The sequence below is a fragment of the Cupressus sempervirens genome, chromosome 2 (genome assembly GCF_028749045.1).
Source record: "Cupressus sempervirens isolate cs-2001-9-10 chromosome 2, ASM2874904v1, whole genome shotgun sequence".
Lineage (NCBI taxonomy): Eukaryota > Viridiplantae > Streptophyta > Pinopsida > Cupressales > Cupressaceae > Cupressus > Cupressus sempervirens.
In genome coordinates this window covers 4,646,946-4,664,099 of record NC_143119.1, presented here as the reverse complement: position 1 = coordinate 4,664,099, position 17,154 = coordinate 4,646,946, and the positions used below count along the sequence as shown (strand labels likewise).

The 17,154-nt window shown below is 31.3% G+C and overlaps 1 protein-coding gene across 1 annotated transcript in view; it reads left to right on the top strand.

The window, feature by feature from the left end:
- The window catches only part of LOC149570804 (GDSL esterase/lipase At4g16230-like), a 34,991-nt gene extending 28,740 nt beyond the window's left edge, over positions 1-6,251 (top strand). The window contains exons 2-7 of the mRNA XM_089812334.1: positions 2,152-2,206; positions 4,143-4,301; positions 4,459-4,658; positions 5,222-5,467; positions 5,673-5,928; positions 6,028-6,251. Coding sequence (XP_089668460.1) covers positions 2,152-2,206; positions 4,143-4,301; positions 4,459-4,658; positions 5,222-5,467; positions 5,673-5,928; positions 6,028-6,251 — 1,140 coding nt within the window. The remainder of the gene's footprint in view (positions 1-2,151; positions 2,207-4,142; positions 4,302-4,458; positions 4,659-5,221; positions 5,468-5,672; positions 5,929-6,027) is intronic.
- The last annotated feature ends 10,903 nt before the right edge of the window (positions 6,252-17,154 follow it).

Below are 17,154 nucleotides of genomic sequence, written 5' to 3'. Positions count from 1 at the left end.
AATTATATGTGATCGTAAGGGGTCTTATGATACATTTATGAATATTAGGATCATGTGTTTGTTTGTTTTTGTGTGTGTGTGTGTGTGTGTGTGAGAGAGAGAGAGAGAGAGAGAGAGAGAGAGAGAGAGAGAGAGAGAGAGAGAGAGAGAGAGTATGGCACAAACAATATATTAAGAACTATTGATGGACATAAATATTACATTTTCTTGGCATTCTATATGAATTACACAATATATGGAGTATTATATACACCATATTTGGTTTGCGTCATATTTTATGTGTACTACATTTTCATATGCTATATTTGGCAAATGGAAAATAACATGCTAAACCATATGGTGCATGCCATATAGGGTGCATATCATATGATTTTTTGGAACCATAAAGTTAAGTGGCATCTTTCAATCCTTTATCTTAGTGCAATTTTTTGACAAATGGTTAGCACTCCTATCGAGCTTTATAACAAGGGACTAATCACCTCCTCTTGATTGAATAATTCTAGCAGTTGTATCATTCATTGATATATTAACCTTTTGGTACAATGACAATAACACTTGGAACAAGTGGTATCAAAGTTTTTTTATAGGTTTGAATCCCCTCAAATAATGTTGAAAGGGCGATTGTTGGAAAATGGTCAATGTTCCCCTTGAGGTTCATAACAAGGAACCAACTACCTATTTTTTATTCTATTTAAGTCTAGTGGTTTTATTGGACATTGAAAAGTTGAAATTCTGGTGCAATAAAAACCATATTACATCCTATTTGGGTTGGATGTAAAATAATATCATGTTTTTTGTAACACTCTTTAGGCTTTTGGTCTTAATAGTTGTAATTTTTTTGTGGCTTTTGTATGCATGCCATTAATAGGTTGAGCTCTAGTTTATCTTTTAACATTGTCATAAATCTTTTTTTGTTACAACATTATGTGTAATTGTATACCTAAATGGAGTTTGATTCATTTATGTTTAGTTATTATAAGAAAAACTTATTTGGTTAAGTTAAAATTTCATCATTTTGTTTTGGTTGCAAACTGCAAATCATAATTCTCTTCACCCAAGCTTGGGTATAATGAGCAAATAGTAGTTTTTATTAAAAGTTTTTTATTTGTTAAGAGATACTATATTTGGTGCATGGAAAATAACATACTAAATCATATGGTGTATGCTATATCGAGTGCATATCATATGATTTTTTGGAACCAAAAGGTTAAGTGGCATCTTTTGAGTCCCTTATCTTAGTACATTTTTTTAACAAATGGTTAGCACTCCTACCAAGCTTTGTGACAATGGAATAACCACCTCCTCTTGATTGAATAAGTCTAGTGGTTGTATTAGTCATGATATATTAACCTTTTGGTGCAATGAAAACAACATTTGTAACAAGTGGTATCAAAGCTCTTTATAGGTTTGAATCCCCTTAGATAATGTTGAGGGGGAGATTGTTGGCAGATGGTTCATGTTCCCCTCGACATTCATAACAAGTGACCACCTACCTATTGTTGATTTTATAAGTCTAGTGGTTTTATTAGACATTGAAAAGTTGATATTCTTGTGCAATAAAAACCACATTACCTCTGGCTATTTGGGTTGGATTTAAAATAATATCATGATAAATTTGTAACCCTCTTTAGGCTTTTGGTCTTAATAGTTGTTTTTTTGTGTGGCTTTTGTATGTATGCCATTAATGGGTTGAGCTCTAGTTTATCTTTTAATGTTGTCAAACTATATTTTTAGTTTTGATCCTTCTTAGTTTTGTTAACAATAAATTTTAAATCTTTTTTTGTTACAACATTATGTGTGCATATGTATATATCTAATTGGAGTTTGATTCATTTATATTCATTTATGTAAGAAAAACTTATTTGATTAAGTTAAACTTCTTCGTCATTTTATTCGAGATGAAAACTACAAATCATTTTTATCTTAACCCAAGCTTGGGTCTAATGATCAAATTGTAGTTTTTATTACAATTTCTTTTTTTTTAAGAGAAGCTACATAACAATTATGAAGGAATTAGTTCATTTTTAGTTCATAGATAATAAGCAGTATATATGAGCTATCTTGATTTAATTCTTAATGTGAGTTGATCATAAAGTAAAATCATTTTTGTTTCTTACTCTATACAGACTTTGGTTCTTAGTGATGTAATAGGGCATCATTGTTTATATTCTAGGACTTGAATTTTTCTTGAAAGCATTACCAAGAATGTTAAATTAGTATTTGCAACAATATATAGCAGTTGATTTATACTAAGTTATAGAAAAATCAATATGTTGGTGTGTATACTAAAACTATACATATCAATATATTATATTTAGACTACTTTTGAATGTCAAGTGATGTGATATTAAAAGATGTGGTAAAGAGAAACATGGAGATGATAATTTGTATAGAAGTTCAAAATAATTTTTAGATAGTGATGATGTATAAAAATGAGGCATTGCAAAAAAAACATTTTTAAATAAAGCCAGTAAGGCAATTCTCTGAGTGCTTTTTTCCCCTTTTGTTGTATTTTTCATTGTGTGATCCATTTGCTTTAGTTGTTTGTATGAGCTTATAAGATTTTTCACCATTGTCATGGTTGGACCTTTTCTAATCACTTCAATATGATATAGAAGCCCTATAACAAAATGACCTTACATTTGTATCCCACCTCTCCTATTGTGGAAATGGTCAGAATGACTCGTAATAAACCAAATTTCTCAAAATAATATCAAATAAAGGACATAAAATAAGATACTAAGAGCTTGTTAAAAACATAGAACCATCCTTTTCCATTGCATTTTTGTAAAGGAAAAATTTAGAAATAATGATTAATAGGCCATCATATACATATTCACATCCAAACTCCAATTTCTGTAAACCATTAATGCCCCAATCACAACAAAACCTATATGACTACTTGAAGTCTTCAAATAAAGGAAATTCCTACATTGTTTAGCCTATTTTATTCATTCTCAACAAGATTTAGAATTTAATCATTATGGGGAATAATTCCAAGGTGGAGCAAGGTGTTACCTTGTCTAAAATGCCCTATTATGATTCTCCATTTTTGAAGAAATTTTTGAAATGGTTACACACATTCGAACTATTCTCTAAGACAATATGGCATACTTGCAATAGCAGATCTTACTTTGGTCTTTCACTTCCCCTCTTTGAAAGTGACCCAAAAGACTTAAGAACAACCAAGTCAAAAAAACATCATATATAAACACAAAGATGATAAACGCTTAAATAAAATATACTAAAATCACAACCTAAAAGAAAAAACAGAAAAAAGAAATATCACAAATCCTCTAAATGTAGCAAGAAAACCAAGAAGACCTTTCATCTCTCCTAGCACCATCTGTCTTTTATCCAACAACTTAAACTATAATTTAAATTTTCATCACTCTTGTTTTAAAGAATGCATCGTTAATGTTCCTAAACGTATAATAAAAAGACCAGCAACTGGAAAGGATATACTACACCTATGATCGTATAACACCTTTTGTGGTTGATTTTATTGGACATTCAAAAGATGACAAAAGTTTGTGTTACAAATTTCTAAATAACGCTGAATTCAAATTTTCATATTCATAATGATTAAAAGTTTAATTTTTTCTTGAAAGAATCAAAGATAATTTTACCAATATAATCTAGGTTTGATTTGATTTTATATAAACTTCGAATACTCATTATCTTTATAATAACAAGTCTTTGGTTTAAAAATCAAGATTAATGATCGAGGAAACATTTTCAAGGAAAGTCCCTGAATACCACTGCATCAGTAACTCAGTTCCTTCTGAATAAATTAGAAACTAACCTAGAAATACATCAGCAATTCAGTTACTTCAGTAAATGTAAGATATTCCTTTCCCAACATGTAACATACTTGAAGAACTCTGACTGAGTAGACAGAAGCTGGTTGCTTTTTAAGTTATTTCCATGATTAACTTAATAACAAGTCTCTATATAAAGGAGAGCATCCACAGCTGTTTTTATCTATTACTTTTCACTTCAAACGCCTGTTTTTCTCATTAGTAAGTAAATCAACATGAAGTTGTTTAATACAATTACCATCTCCTTGCTTATTTTTCTTCTAGTTAGCAAATTTGCAAGCTCTACTTTTCTTGCAAATTCATCCACACCCAATTATGGTTTCCCTGCCATGTTCATCTTTGGAGATTCTCTTCTAGATAATGGCAACAATAATCATATTATAAGCCTCATTAAGGCCAACTTCTTGCCTTATGGTATTGATTTCAACTCCACTCCCACAGGGCGTTTCTCCAATGGCAGAAATATTGGTGACATTGTTGGTAATGCTCAATTCTATCTGTTTTTTCTTTTCTTTTCTGATTTGGGTATATATTTCCTTTCAGTTTTTGCATTAGATTGAATATTAGTTTTTAATCAGTGTTTTGACATTGGGTTTCCCAAAATGAGTGTTATAGCTTTGTGTACTTTTGTTGACAGCTGAAGAAATGGGGCTGACACAATCTCCACCACCCTACCTTGCACCTAATTCTACTGGAAATGCCATTCTGCAAGGAGTTAACTATGCTTCTGCTTTAACTGGTATTTTAGAGGAAACGGGCAACTTCTTTTATGGTTTCCTTCCCAATGATATCACTAATGCCTTGCTCAACAATATTCTTTTGACCAACATATCCATGGTATGTATCCCACATCATGAAACTCACTGCAATGCTTCACAAGGCTTGAATTATTACAATAATTCTTAGATATTATAAATATCACAGGGATTAAAGAATGATCCATAGTTAGTAAGATGGTATAAATATGGCAGGACTTTAAGGATTATTTATAGGTGGTAAAAGAGTAGCTAGAGTTTGACATAACACCAAAGTCTTGTTTGTCCATCGAATAAGAATGTATTGTTTAAGTGAAATGTATATATGGATTATATCATCCATTAAACAAATAAGTAATTATTTTATAAACTAAAATAGTTGATTAGGTTTGAATAGAGTATTTGAAGTTTTAATTTGTTTTAGTGGCTCATCTAAAATTACATTAATTTTTCTATTAAAACCCATCTGTTACTGTGATTTCATGTAATCTACATTAACAAATCAAAATTTAGAATGTAATATTTAAGATAAACTCATTGTACAAATAATATTAAAACAAGGTACAGAATTTTGTCTAATAAACTCTGCAAGAATCTTGTATTATGATCAATATAACAATTGGACATTCTTGGTTGTTGATGCAGATAGGAAGGGTGACCCTGCAACAACAAATCCTCTTCTTTGGGGAAACTAAATCTCAATTGATCAACATGTTGGGAGAGAACAAAACCAATGACTTGATTTCCGATTCGTTATTCATTATATCTGCTGGTTCCAATGACTACCTTAACAACTATTTGTTCCCACTTAGCTTTGATCATTTCTACTATCAATCCAAGGCAAAGAGTTTCAGGGATCGTTTGGTCCAAACCTTAAACCATCATATAACGGTAAATTTTTACTTGTTTGAAATTTTGAGACATAATCTTATACCCATTCTTTCTTTTTTGAGACATAATCTTATATCCTTTCTTTCTTTCTTTTCATGTGAATATTGGAATTCTTATAAAAACAATAGAATCTGATCCACATATTCATTGAAAAAAACTTATATTATAAAATGGACTCAAACAAATAGAATTATGTTTTTGCTAGAAACTTTATGAGATGGGGGCAAGAAAGATAGCTGTGGCTGGGATTGGACCCATTGGATGCACTCCATTCCTACGTTCAATACTTGTGGAGTCTGGTAATGAATGTGCATTGGGTCCCAACCTCCTTGTGAAGGATTTCAATGATAGAACAAGGGAGATGATCACCCAACTCAATCAAAATTTGTCTGATTTGTTCATAATCCATGCTGATACCTTCACTATCCTATCTGACATTGTTGCCCATCCTTATAAATATGGTAAGCTAACTTGTTATTCAATATATTGATCTCACAAATATCAAGAAATATAATCATGTTGTATTGTATTTGATGAATTGATTGGTTGTGGTTATGAAGGCTTTACAAATTCTAAAGATGCATGCTGTGGTGTTGGAGGACGTTTTGGTGGTATTTTATCTTGCCTTCCTTTCATGGAGTATTGTGAAGATAGAAGGAAAAGTGTGTTTTGGGATGCTTATCATCCAACGGAAGCTGCCAATGTTGTTATTGCCAACGCTATATTGAGTGGTGATCTTCAGCGAGTTTACCCCATGAATATGCTTCAGTTGGCTAGCCTTTAGCAAGTCTTCTTTCTGTCAATTCATCTCAACTTTTAATGTTCATGTTCTTTACAACGTAATTAATTATCTCCATACAAAATGCTTTGCATAAATATGCCACTCCTATATAAGATATGACGTTTTCCATCTCTTCCAGTGTTATTTGGTCTTCACTTTCTTTTGTTTTCAAACCCAAAATCATGCGATACTTCAGCATTTATAAACATGTGGGATTGCAGATTATTTTGTTCTTCCTTTTTGGGCTCTTGTGATAAAATATGAATAAGATAAAGAGGTGGCTAATCTCGCCTGCCATCATATTAGAGATAGTGATGAACAGTTTTGAGCAAATTGGTCTTTTCAATCTAGGGCAGCAGTCAACTGGAACAACATAATCAATTAAAATGAATTACAATTCCAAATTTATTATTACTGTTTATGGATTTAAGGTAAGTTTTATTTTAATTGGTATGAAAATCGTCTTATTGTTGTATAAATAGTATTCTAAGTTTAAAAGATATTTAATTGTATTTTATTATTTTCATAAAGATAAGATTTTTTAAAATATTTTATTTTAGATTGTGGCAAGTGAGGATATTCTAAAACATTTAAAAGATTATTTTCAATAATTATTATTTTATCATAATTAGATAGTGTGTAATTTAATGTGTGCATTAAAATTCAAAAATAATTTTACTCTAACTTATTTCTAACATTCTCTTTATGGAATCTAGAGCTAATCATCTACATTTAAATATTTTATCACCACTTTTCAAATTCACAAGTGATGATAAAATATTTAAATGTAGATAAGATATGCCACACTTTTCACCTTTTTCAATAGATTTTATGTCACATCAAAATTTCCATGCACTAGCTAATAATACGATTTCATAATAAATACTAGCTTCTAAATCAAAAAGTTTTATGTCATTTTGATTGTTCCATTCTTAAAATTATTTTAATTTAGTTTTAAAATAACTCAAAATACATGTTATTTACAATATTATTCAAAATAATATTATTTTTTTCAAGAAACTACTTTTATCTATATTATTTTATGAAATAAAAAAAATTTAAAAATTAACTTAAGAAATATTCTTAATAATTCAACTAATAAATATCATATTGCAAATACAATTTATAAAATTTGAACAATAACTTGTATGGCTATGTTGATTGGATTTAGGGTTGATATTTAACTTATTTAGGTTAATTTCATATTTGTGTTTAGTTTCCTTTAATATATAATTGTTAAAAGTCCATTTTGTATAACCTAACTAGTATAATATCTTAAATACATCAAAAAAACGTTTAAAATTTAATTTACTACACCCAAAACTATTTATATTCCTTTTTTTTGAGTAACTTAACCATTTTCTTTTAATTTCTAAAAAATGAAATATCTCCAAAGATTATAATTTAAATAAATATTTTATTTGGTATGTATTAAATTATTTTTAATAGTATAATCTATATATAATAAAATTTAAAATTTGACGTGTAGATGATTGTCAAATTTAATCTAGAAAAAAGATTCAGTTGACCTTGTAATTTTTAATTTTTCAAAGTTAATGTTGTTTTTTATTGAACCTTGTGGATAAGTTTAGAGTTTAATGATATTTAAGATTGTATTTTAAAAGTCTTATAATTTTATATAATTATCCTTACTTAGATTTACATCTCTCTTCACTGTCCATCATTCTCTGATATTTTATACCACTTATCTCCCATTTATCTCATCTCCATTTTTTTTATACCCAAATAAAATGATTTTCTTAATTGTCACATACATACATATGTATGTATGTATGTATATATATATATATATATATATAAAATTCTAGTAAGTAGATGCTTTGGGCACTGAATTCTACTTTCTTAGTTCTTATTCTGAAAAAAATTGGGGCTAATCAATTAGATTTTTTTCAACCTATTGGTCTATGTAATGTGGCTTACAAAGAAACTATTATTAAATTGATTGCTGAGAGACTTAAAAAGTGGTTGCCTACTATTATCTTAGAAGAACAAGGAGGTTTTGTTGCAGGAAGACAAATCTTAGATGGAGTGGTTATTGCTACTGAAGCTATCCACTCTATGGCTAACTCAAGGGAGTGATCTATGGTTATTAAGTTTGATATGGCTAAGGCCTATGATAGAGTCAAATGGAGTTTTCTAAGGAATATTCTTCTTGCCTTTGGCTTTAGCACAGAGTGGGTGAATTGGACTATGAGTTTTGTCACTTCTTCCTCATTTTCTCTTCTTAATGGCCAACCTTCCCAGTTATTTGGTGCTTCTAGGGGTCTTCTGTAGGGTGATCCTCTTTCCCCCTATCTTTTCATTATTATGGTTGAGGGTTTGGATAGATTCATTAAGTATCGGGTGTCCCAAAACTCTATCTAGGGGTGGTGATGGGGGAATGGTTTACCTTCCCTTTATCGTCTTCAATTTGTTGATGACTCTACTCATTAGGAAATTTTTCGAGTCAAGGAAGTTGAAACCTTCCTACATACTTGGGTAAGTGCAAGAAGTTGGGTCTCACTTTTGGGCAAAAAATGGAAGTGTTTTTCTATTTTTAAAATTTCTTGTCAATTGATGTCAAAATTTGAGGCATTTAGGGATTGAACATTAAAAAAAATTAGAAGTAAAAATTGTAGTGTTCAAAATCTACTTTTTGAATATGTAATTTATTTGTGTGCACATATGATAGATTTTTTTTGGTATGGATCTTTAAAAACCACTTTCTCAAAATGCATATTTTAGGACCATACCACACGCATGTACGAACACCATAATTTGACACAAATAAATAATTTTTTGTAAATCCTTTTAAAGGAAGTTACCTAACACACCAAGTATTGATGATGATATTTTTCCTTAAGTTTTTATTGAATAATTTTTTTTATTAAATTTTTTATTGGCTATAAACTAAATTAAAAAAACCTCTCGTGTACAAATGCCATAATTTGAACAAAATTTCATTTTTTTTCAAAAAAAAAAATTAACTTCAAAAGAATTGTATGTAGATTGATGATATATAGATTAATTTAAGAAAAATCATAAAATAAAAAAGTTATTAAAGTTTTAGTGAATCTCACTATTTTACATTTAGGTACCACCTTTGATTAAAAATAATGCAAAAATAGAAAATAAAATCATAACACTACAAAATTTATATTTGTGAAATCAGAACAATGAGAACTCTAATGGGTTTTTGTTTCGTAAAAAAATTGATTGGGAAGGCCCTCCAAAAATTATGGCAAAACATGAATTTGTCAATTCAATGCCTTAGCCAAATCTTGAGAGGTCAAGGCATAAGCTTGGTCTCACCAAGCCTATCCCAAACCAAAATCTAAGACAAGAGAAAAAAATCTCGCCCCATGTAAGAAACGGGCACCCATTATTTGAAATTCAAAAAATAGGTGCCCATTTTGAAAAAGTAAAATCAGCATTGAAAATGCATTAAAAATCCCCCAAAAAAATAAATTTTAAATTTTTTTTAAATGGGCACCCATTTTTAAAAGTTAAAAATAGGTACCTGATTTTTTTAAAATGGGTACCTATTTTTTACTTTTTAAAAATAGGTGCCCACTTTTTCTTTTTCTTTTTAAATTATTTTTTCAAAAATGGGTACCCATTTTTTGAAAATAAAAAATGGACACCCAATTTTTAGAGAAATGGATGCCCACTTTTTGAATTTTGGATTAGGCACCCCAGCCTAATATGGGTACCCATTTCTAAAACAACATGATCTCATTCTATGGACTTCTGCAGACTTAAGACCCAACTTCTTGCTCTACCCACTTTTGATATTTATTTGGAGGCAACAAGCCCAAAAGTTAATGAACACAAATCTTCTATATATTTCTTTAACACTCCTGATCCTATTCAGCATAGGATTGCTAATATCCTTAGGTTTCAAATTGATTCACTCCCTTTGACTTATCTTGGTATTCCTATTGCTATTTCTAGGCAACCACAACTCTTCTAGAAGAATCTGATTATCAAGCTTTGGGAGAAGGTAAATAAATGGACCCATAGATGGCTCTCTACTGCTTCTGATGTTACCCTTCTTCAATTAGTTATTCAGGCTCTTCCTATTTATAGAAGCATGGTTTAGGTGGCTCCTGTTTACTTTGTCAAGGAATTTGATTCTCTTTCACAACAATTCCTTTGGAGTGGTAATTTTTGTAACTCTAAATGGAGTTTAATTAGTTGGAAAACTATTTGTAGGCCTAAGAAGGATGGTGGTCTCAACCTCTGATCTACTATCTTGAGTAGAAAATCTTTCGCTTTTAAGCTTTATTGGTGATGGTGCTCTAGACAAAATCATCTCTAGGCTCATATAATTACTCATAAGAATTTTAGAGGTGTTGATCCTTGGTTTGTTTCCACACTTCCCCTTGAAGGTTGTGACTCTATGGTGTGGAATACTCTCAAGATTGGTGCTCAAGTGGTTAAGAGGGGCTTTTTCTAGATATGTAAGGGAGGATCTGAGGCTTTGTTTTGGTCTCATGCTTGAGAAAGAAATCCTCCCATCTTATACATTTACCCTCATCTTCAAACTTTGTGTGATTATTTTCTTTCTACTAGATGGGATAAAGTTGCTCATTATAAGACTTCTTATCAATTGGGTCTTGTTGTCAGATATATATGGAAGTGCTCTTCAAATTGGCTTCCTGGGGGCTCAAAGGTGGACCACCAGGACCTTTCTAGAATTTTTTCTTCTAGGGAGTTCTATTCTTTGCTAGGGTTAGATTTTTTGGCTTGGGGTGGCACCCTATGTGGTAAATATTTTTTTCTTCTAGGTACTAGAAGATTTCTAGACAACTGTTAGGGAATGTTGAGGTCCCTTGGTGGAAACAAGTTCGGAATAAGTTTTCTTGGTCTAAATGTAATTTATTCATGTAGATGGTGGCTCACAACCAGTGTCTTACATGGGATAATATTTATAAACATGGATTCCAAGGCCCATCTTTTTGTGTGTTATGTGGTAATAGAGAGGAGCCTAACTCTCATCTATTGTTCCTTTCTACCTAGTTATGGAATCTTTGGTCGATTTCTTAGGGTTTCTCTTGTTGAAATGCTTCCTCCTTACCCAAGTTTTTGGATCACTTGCGAAGTGTCCCCTCCAAGGCTTTGCCTCTTTAGGCTACATGGATTGTTGGCCCCTTTTTATTCTTTGGCATAACTAGTTGGAGAGGAACCGATGAATCTTTCAGGATGTCTAGATTAGTGTCCTGCATCTTTAGCAGAAGATTTGCCACTCTCTTTAGGAAACTACTTAGGAAAAGTGTGAGGTATATGGAGGTATGGATCCTAGTGATCTTGCTATTTGTAGATGACTTAAATTTAATTTTCAAGATGGGTTGTCAAGGGTTTAAAGCCATTGGTATCATAAAGTTCCCAACCATCCTAGATGTCTAGGGGAGAGACAGGTGAGTTGTGTGGGTCATTGGTCACCTCCTCCACTAAGAGTTCTCAAAGTCAACACTGATGGTTCTTCTTGGGGGATTCCAAGTCCTGTTGGCACTAGGGGTGTGGTGAAGTTCAATTTCTTTTTTTTGTGCATAAGGGTTGTCATATGAATAATCTCATGGAGGCTCTAGTCATTTTACATGTTGTAAAGCAATATTGTGTAAGGGCATGGAACAAAGTTAACTATGAATCTAACTCTAAAGTGGTGGTAAATTTTCTTATTTCATAGTTTCTTAAGGATGTTAGTTGGCAATTGGCTTTAGTTATTAATCAAACTCTTCTCTTTTGTACTTCTCTAGAGTTTGTTAGTTTTAATTACATTCCTCGAGAATGGAATAGAGTTGTTGATTGTTTTCCAAATTGGTATCTAATCGTGCCAAAGATTGGAATATTATAGATAGGGGGCATCTTTCCTTAGATCTATCTCTTGAGTTAGATGACCTTGTTTCTCACAATAGAGTTCCTTGTTGAGCTCTCCTTTTTGTTTCTCATTTTGTCTTTAAAAATGTGTACCCCTCTTTTAGTTGAATATATATTTTATTTTTATGATTTCAAATTAAAAAAGGAATTGTTAGCCAAACCTAAATAATGTGCCATAAGTAATTCCTAACTACAATACCAATTATTTTGACTAGATTTGCTATCATTTTTCTTTTTTAATGAACCAACACTTGAGATGAACATAAAATGCTATCACTTTTCTTTCTTAATGAACCAACACTTGAGATGAACATAGACTATTGCATTAAATGAAACTTTCTCTAAGACTACATTATGAAGTAATTTGGCCAGGACTGTGCATTTCTCTTGCTTTCTTTTTATAAACAATGTGCAAATATTTTGGTTTCATTTTTTTATGACCAACAGTTATGAGATAATTATTTTGTTGTTACACAAAAAAGTAGAAAGATGCAAACTGTTATTTCTTTAACCAAATTGGCCAATGATTAGAGGTAATTTTTCTTGTAAACCACAAATTGTTTGGTCTAATTTTAGCATGTACTTGTGCCTAGAATCTAATATTAAGAATTGATATACAAAACACATACACTAGGCAACAACTGCATCATACATTTTACATCATATTTTCATGAACTTTAGTTGCGCTATGGAAATTTTATCACTGCTTACAATCTTGTAAAAATATTACAAATATAAATTATCGAATTCAATGTGAAAAAGAATTAAGAGGTTTGTGAACTTAAGGAGTTTGAAATTGATTGAATTCCATGTTTATTGATAGTGGATATAGGGGAAAACTAACAATATGGGATCTACTTATGGGTGCAAATCAAAAAGTGATGAAGAAAATATTTGGTATTCAAAATTCTATATTTAATCATTTGACCCTATGGATGGATTCTAATAGAATCTTATTGAGCTCTTTTATAAAGTAGTAAATATTGTAGCTCCTCTGCAATACAATGTTTGGTGACTATTATTGAGATCATTTGCATGCTTAACAATGAGTTCATGTGTATTAAAGAGACATATAATACATTATGTGTGTTCATTACTATTGATCTTCAAAGCTATCAGGTGATGTAGAGGCATCTGAGGTTCTTGAAGATTCAAGAATTTTGAAAGGGCTTAGTGGAGAAGCTTGATGCTCAATCGAAGAAGAGGTGCGATTGATCTTCATTGAGTTGTCATGTTGACTAAGGAGCTCGGTCATTGAAGGATCTTGGCATATACTATGTGTTGAAAACATTTATGTAATTGTATTTTGTCTATGATGTTACACAAAATATCAAGCCTTAGCAATAAATCAGTGATAGTCAAGCTTACTCAGGCATCAAAGGTAGTTTCTTGTGTATGTTGAGTATTTTATGTTAACCAATTTCAGAGACAGTATTGACTGAGCTCAATTTGTTAATGAAGCAGATCTTGTATTGACTAAGCTTAGTTTGTTAATGAAGCAGATCATGTATTGATCAAGCTTAGTTGGTTAATGAAGCTGATCTTGTATTGACCGAGCTTAATTGGTCAATGAAGTAGGTCCTGTATTAACCGAGTTCACTTAGTTACCAAAGGAAAGTTAGCATGAAGTTAGTATTGATTGAGTCGGGTTGGTTAACATTAAAACTCTTGTTCTAATTTAGTTGGGTCAGTTAACAAAGGATTCTCGGTGTTGATTGAGTATTTAGTTTTATATTATCCAACTGTCAATATATTAAGTTTGATAAATTTATTGGTTAATACAAATCAACTTAAGGGTTAATACTTGATTGAGTAAAATATTATTCAAGCCAACTTGACAAGGTGAATCATATATATGAAATGTCAATTTGAGGATTGAATGTGGAAAATGAAGAAGATGAATAAAGGAAGTGAATTAGAAGGATATTTGATGTAGGGAAGGGGTGAATAACTAGGTCCAATGGCACACCTAGCTCTTTGAACCACCCTGCAAGATTTAACACAATGAAAGCAAACACAAAGAATAGAAACCCAAGGAGGAAGAAGAGAAACAATTTCATTGATTCTTCAAATATTCAATATACATGTCTAGCTATGAGGCCTTTTGGGTTGTGGCCAAATGCAAATACATTCACATTCTAAGATCCAACTACAAATCCACACTTTCTAGTTCTGCTCTACAATCTTCCTCCAAAAAAATTCCTAACTCTAAGCCTGAACACTCTATATATACTTACTAAAATAGCTTATAGATCATTCTAGAACATTACATAAGAGGAAGGTTGACCCAACAATGGTCTAGACACATCCCAAGAAAAGATCTTAATATAAATATCGTGATTGAAATAAATCTTGAAAGTTAGCTCACAAAAATCGCATCCAAATGCTAACACTTTACATAAATAGGAAAACTCAACACATGAAGGATCACTCAGCATACACTAGGTAAATTGGCACATGAAGAGTCACTTGGCATACACTAGGTAACTTGGTAGCAACTAGAACTTGGTAAAAATTGGAACTTGATAGCAACTGGAACTCGGTAGCAACTAGTACTTGGTAGCAACTAGAACTCGATAGAAACCAGAACTCGATAATAACTAGCACTCGACAGAAACTAAAACTCAGCAACAACTGGCACTCGACACTAACTGGAACTTGGCAATAACTGGTAGAATGAGAAAAAAAGTGCAAGATTACAAGGAACTCAGGATGCTCCTGCATTAGAGAACCAAGGCTGGAAGAAATTATTCTCTTGAATCATTGAGATGTCATAACTTGAGTTGAATCCAACTTAGATTGAGAAATCCATGAAGCATCTTCAATAGGTTTGTTCTTCCACTTCACCAAATATTCATAGTAATCTTTTCCTCTTGTGCTCTTGCCAACTCTCTAATCCAATATCTGTTCAACTTCTTCAATTTTATTCTTAGGATAATCTTTTGATACAAAAATTTCATCATCTAACTCATGATACTTATATAATTTAGCAACATTGAGTATAGGAGATATATCCATGTCATCAAATAACTCAACTTCATAAGCATTACCACAATCAAACTTCTTCAAGATCTTATAGGGTCCAATTTTTTTCATCTTCAGCTTACTGTATGTTCCAACAGGAAATCTTCCTTTCTTTAAATGAACCATCACCTTATCACCAACTTCAAAATCATGATGTCTTCTAGACTTATCAGCATTCTCATTATACTTCTGATTACTTTGTTCCAACCTCAACTTCACTTCTTTATGCAAAGACTCCATATAATCAACAAATTCTTCTCCTACAATGCTTCTCTTTTCTTTAGCAGCAATATCTCTCAAATCTGATATACCTCTAGGCTACATTCTAGTAACAATCTCAAAAGGTTTTTTTTCCTATACTCCTATTCATAGACTTATTATATGTAAACTCAGCTTGTGCTAACACTATTTTCCAATTGGTTGGCTTATCTCCCACTAAAAATCTTAGCAAATTATCCAAGCTTCTATTCACAACCTCTGTTTGTCCATCTATTTGTGGATGGAATGTAGAACTAGACTTCAATTTAGTACCCATCTTCTTCCACAAATTCTTCCAAAAATAACCAACAAACTTACTATCTCTTTCAGAAATAATGCTTCTTGGTAATCCATGCAATCTCATAATCTCTTTAAAGAAAAGTTTAGCAACATGCTCAGCATCTGATGTCTTCTTACGTGGTATAAAATGAGCCATCTTAGAAAAATTTTCCACTACAACAAATATGGAATCATACCCTTTCATTGTCTTAGGTAATCCAAGAACAAAATCCATACTGATGTCACTCCAAGGTTTCTCAGGAACAGTAATAGGTGTATACAAACTAGTATTTTGACTTACTCCTTTTGCAACTTGACAAAATCCACAATTTTTTACAAATTTTTGAACATCTTTATACATTTGTGGCCAATAATACTTCTCTTTCAGCAAATTTAATGTCTTATCAATTCCAAAAAGTCCAGCCAATCCACCACTATGCTTTTCCTTAATCAGATTCAACCTCATAGAACTTCTAGGAATACACAACTGAATGCCTTTGAACAAAATACCTTCTTGAATGAAATACTCATCATAGTTACTTATGTGATCTATCAGATTTGGTGCACTATACTCTTCCCATGCCTCAGAAAAATCAAGATCAACATCATACAACTCTTTCATTTCATCAAAACCAAGAACTTCAACCTTCATTTTAGTCAACAAAGAACATCTTCTACTCGATGCATTAGTAACTTTGTTAGTAACTCCACTCTTATGCTTAATAACAAATGTAAAATTCTACAAGTACTCAACCCACTTCATGTGTCTCTGATTCAATTTATGTTAACTTCCCAAGTATTGTAAAGCTTTATGATTAGTATACAACACAAACTCCTTAGGAATCAAATAATGTCTCCACTTCTTCAAGGCTTGAACAATAGCATAAAACTCTTGATCTTACATAGAATACTTCATTTTAGCATCATTCAACTTCTCCCTAAAGAAAGCAATAGGCTTACCTTCTTGACTTAATATAGCTCATATTGCACTACCAATTACATCACATTCAACTTGAAATACTTTGTTGAAATCAAGCAAAGCCAATACAGGTAATTCAATAACATTTTGTTTCAAATTCTCAAATCTCTTATCAACTCCATATGTCCACTTGAATTCCTTTTTATCTCCCCTCGTTGTTTTAGTCATAGCATTAGAAACAACAACGAAATTCTTTATAAACTTTCTATAAAAACTAGCCAAACCATGAAATGATCTTACCTCACCCACATTCTCAAGTGTAGGCCTTTCCAAAATTACTTTAACCTTTTTAGGATCATGTAGACACTTAAAATCATCCCTAAACACTATATTAATTAATTTTAAAATTGCCCATAACATTGTAATTAATTATTAATTAATTAATTATATTGCTCACATTCCTCTACTTATTTAATTAAATTATTTTAATTAAATGAGTTCATTCTTTTAAGTATTTAAATTTAATTTAAATACTTCTAGCCTTAA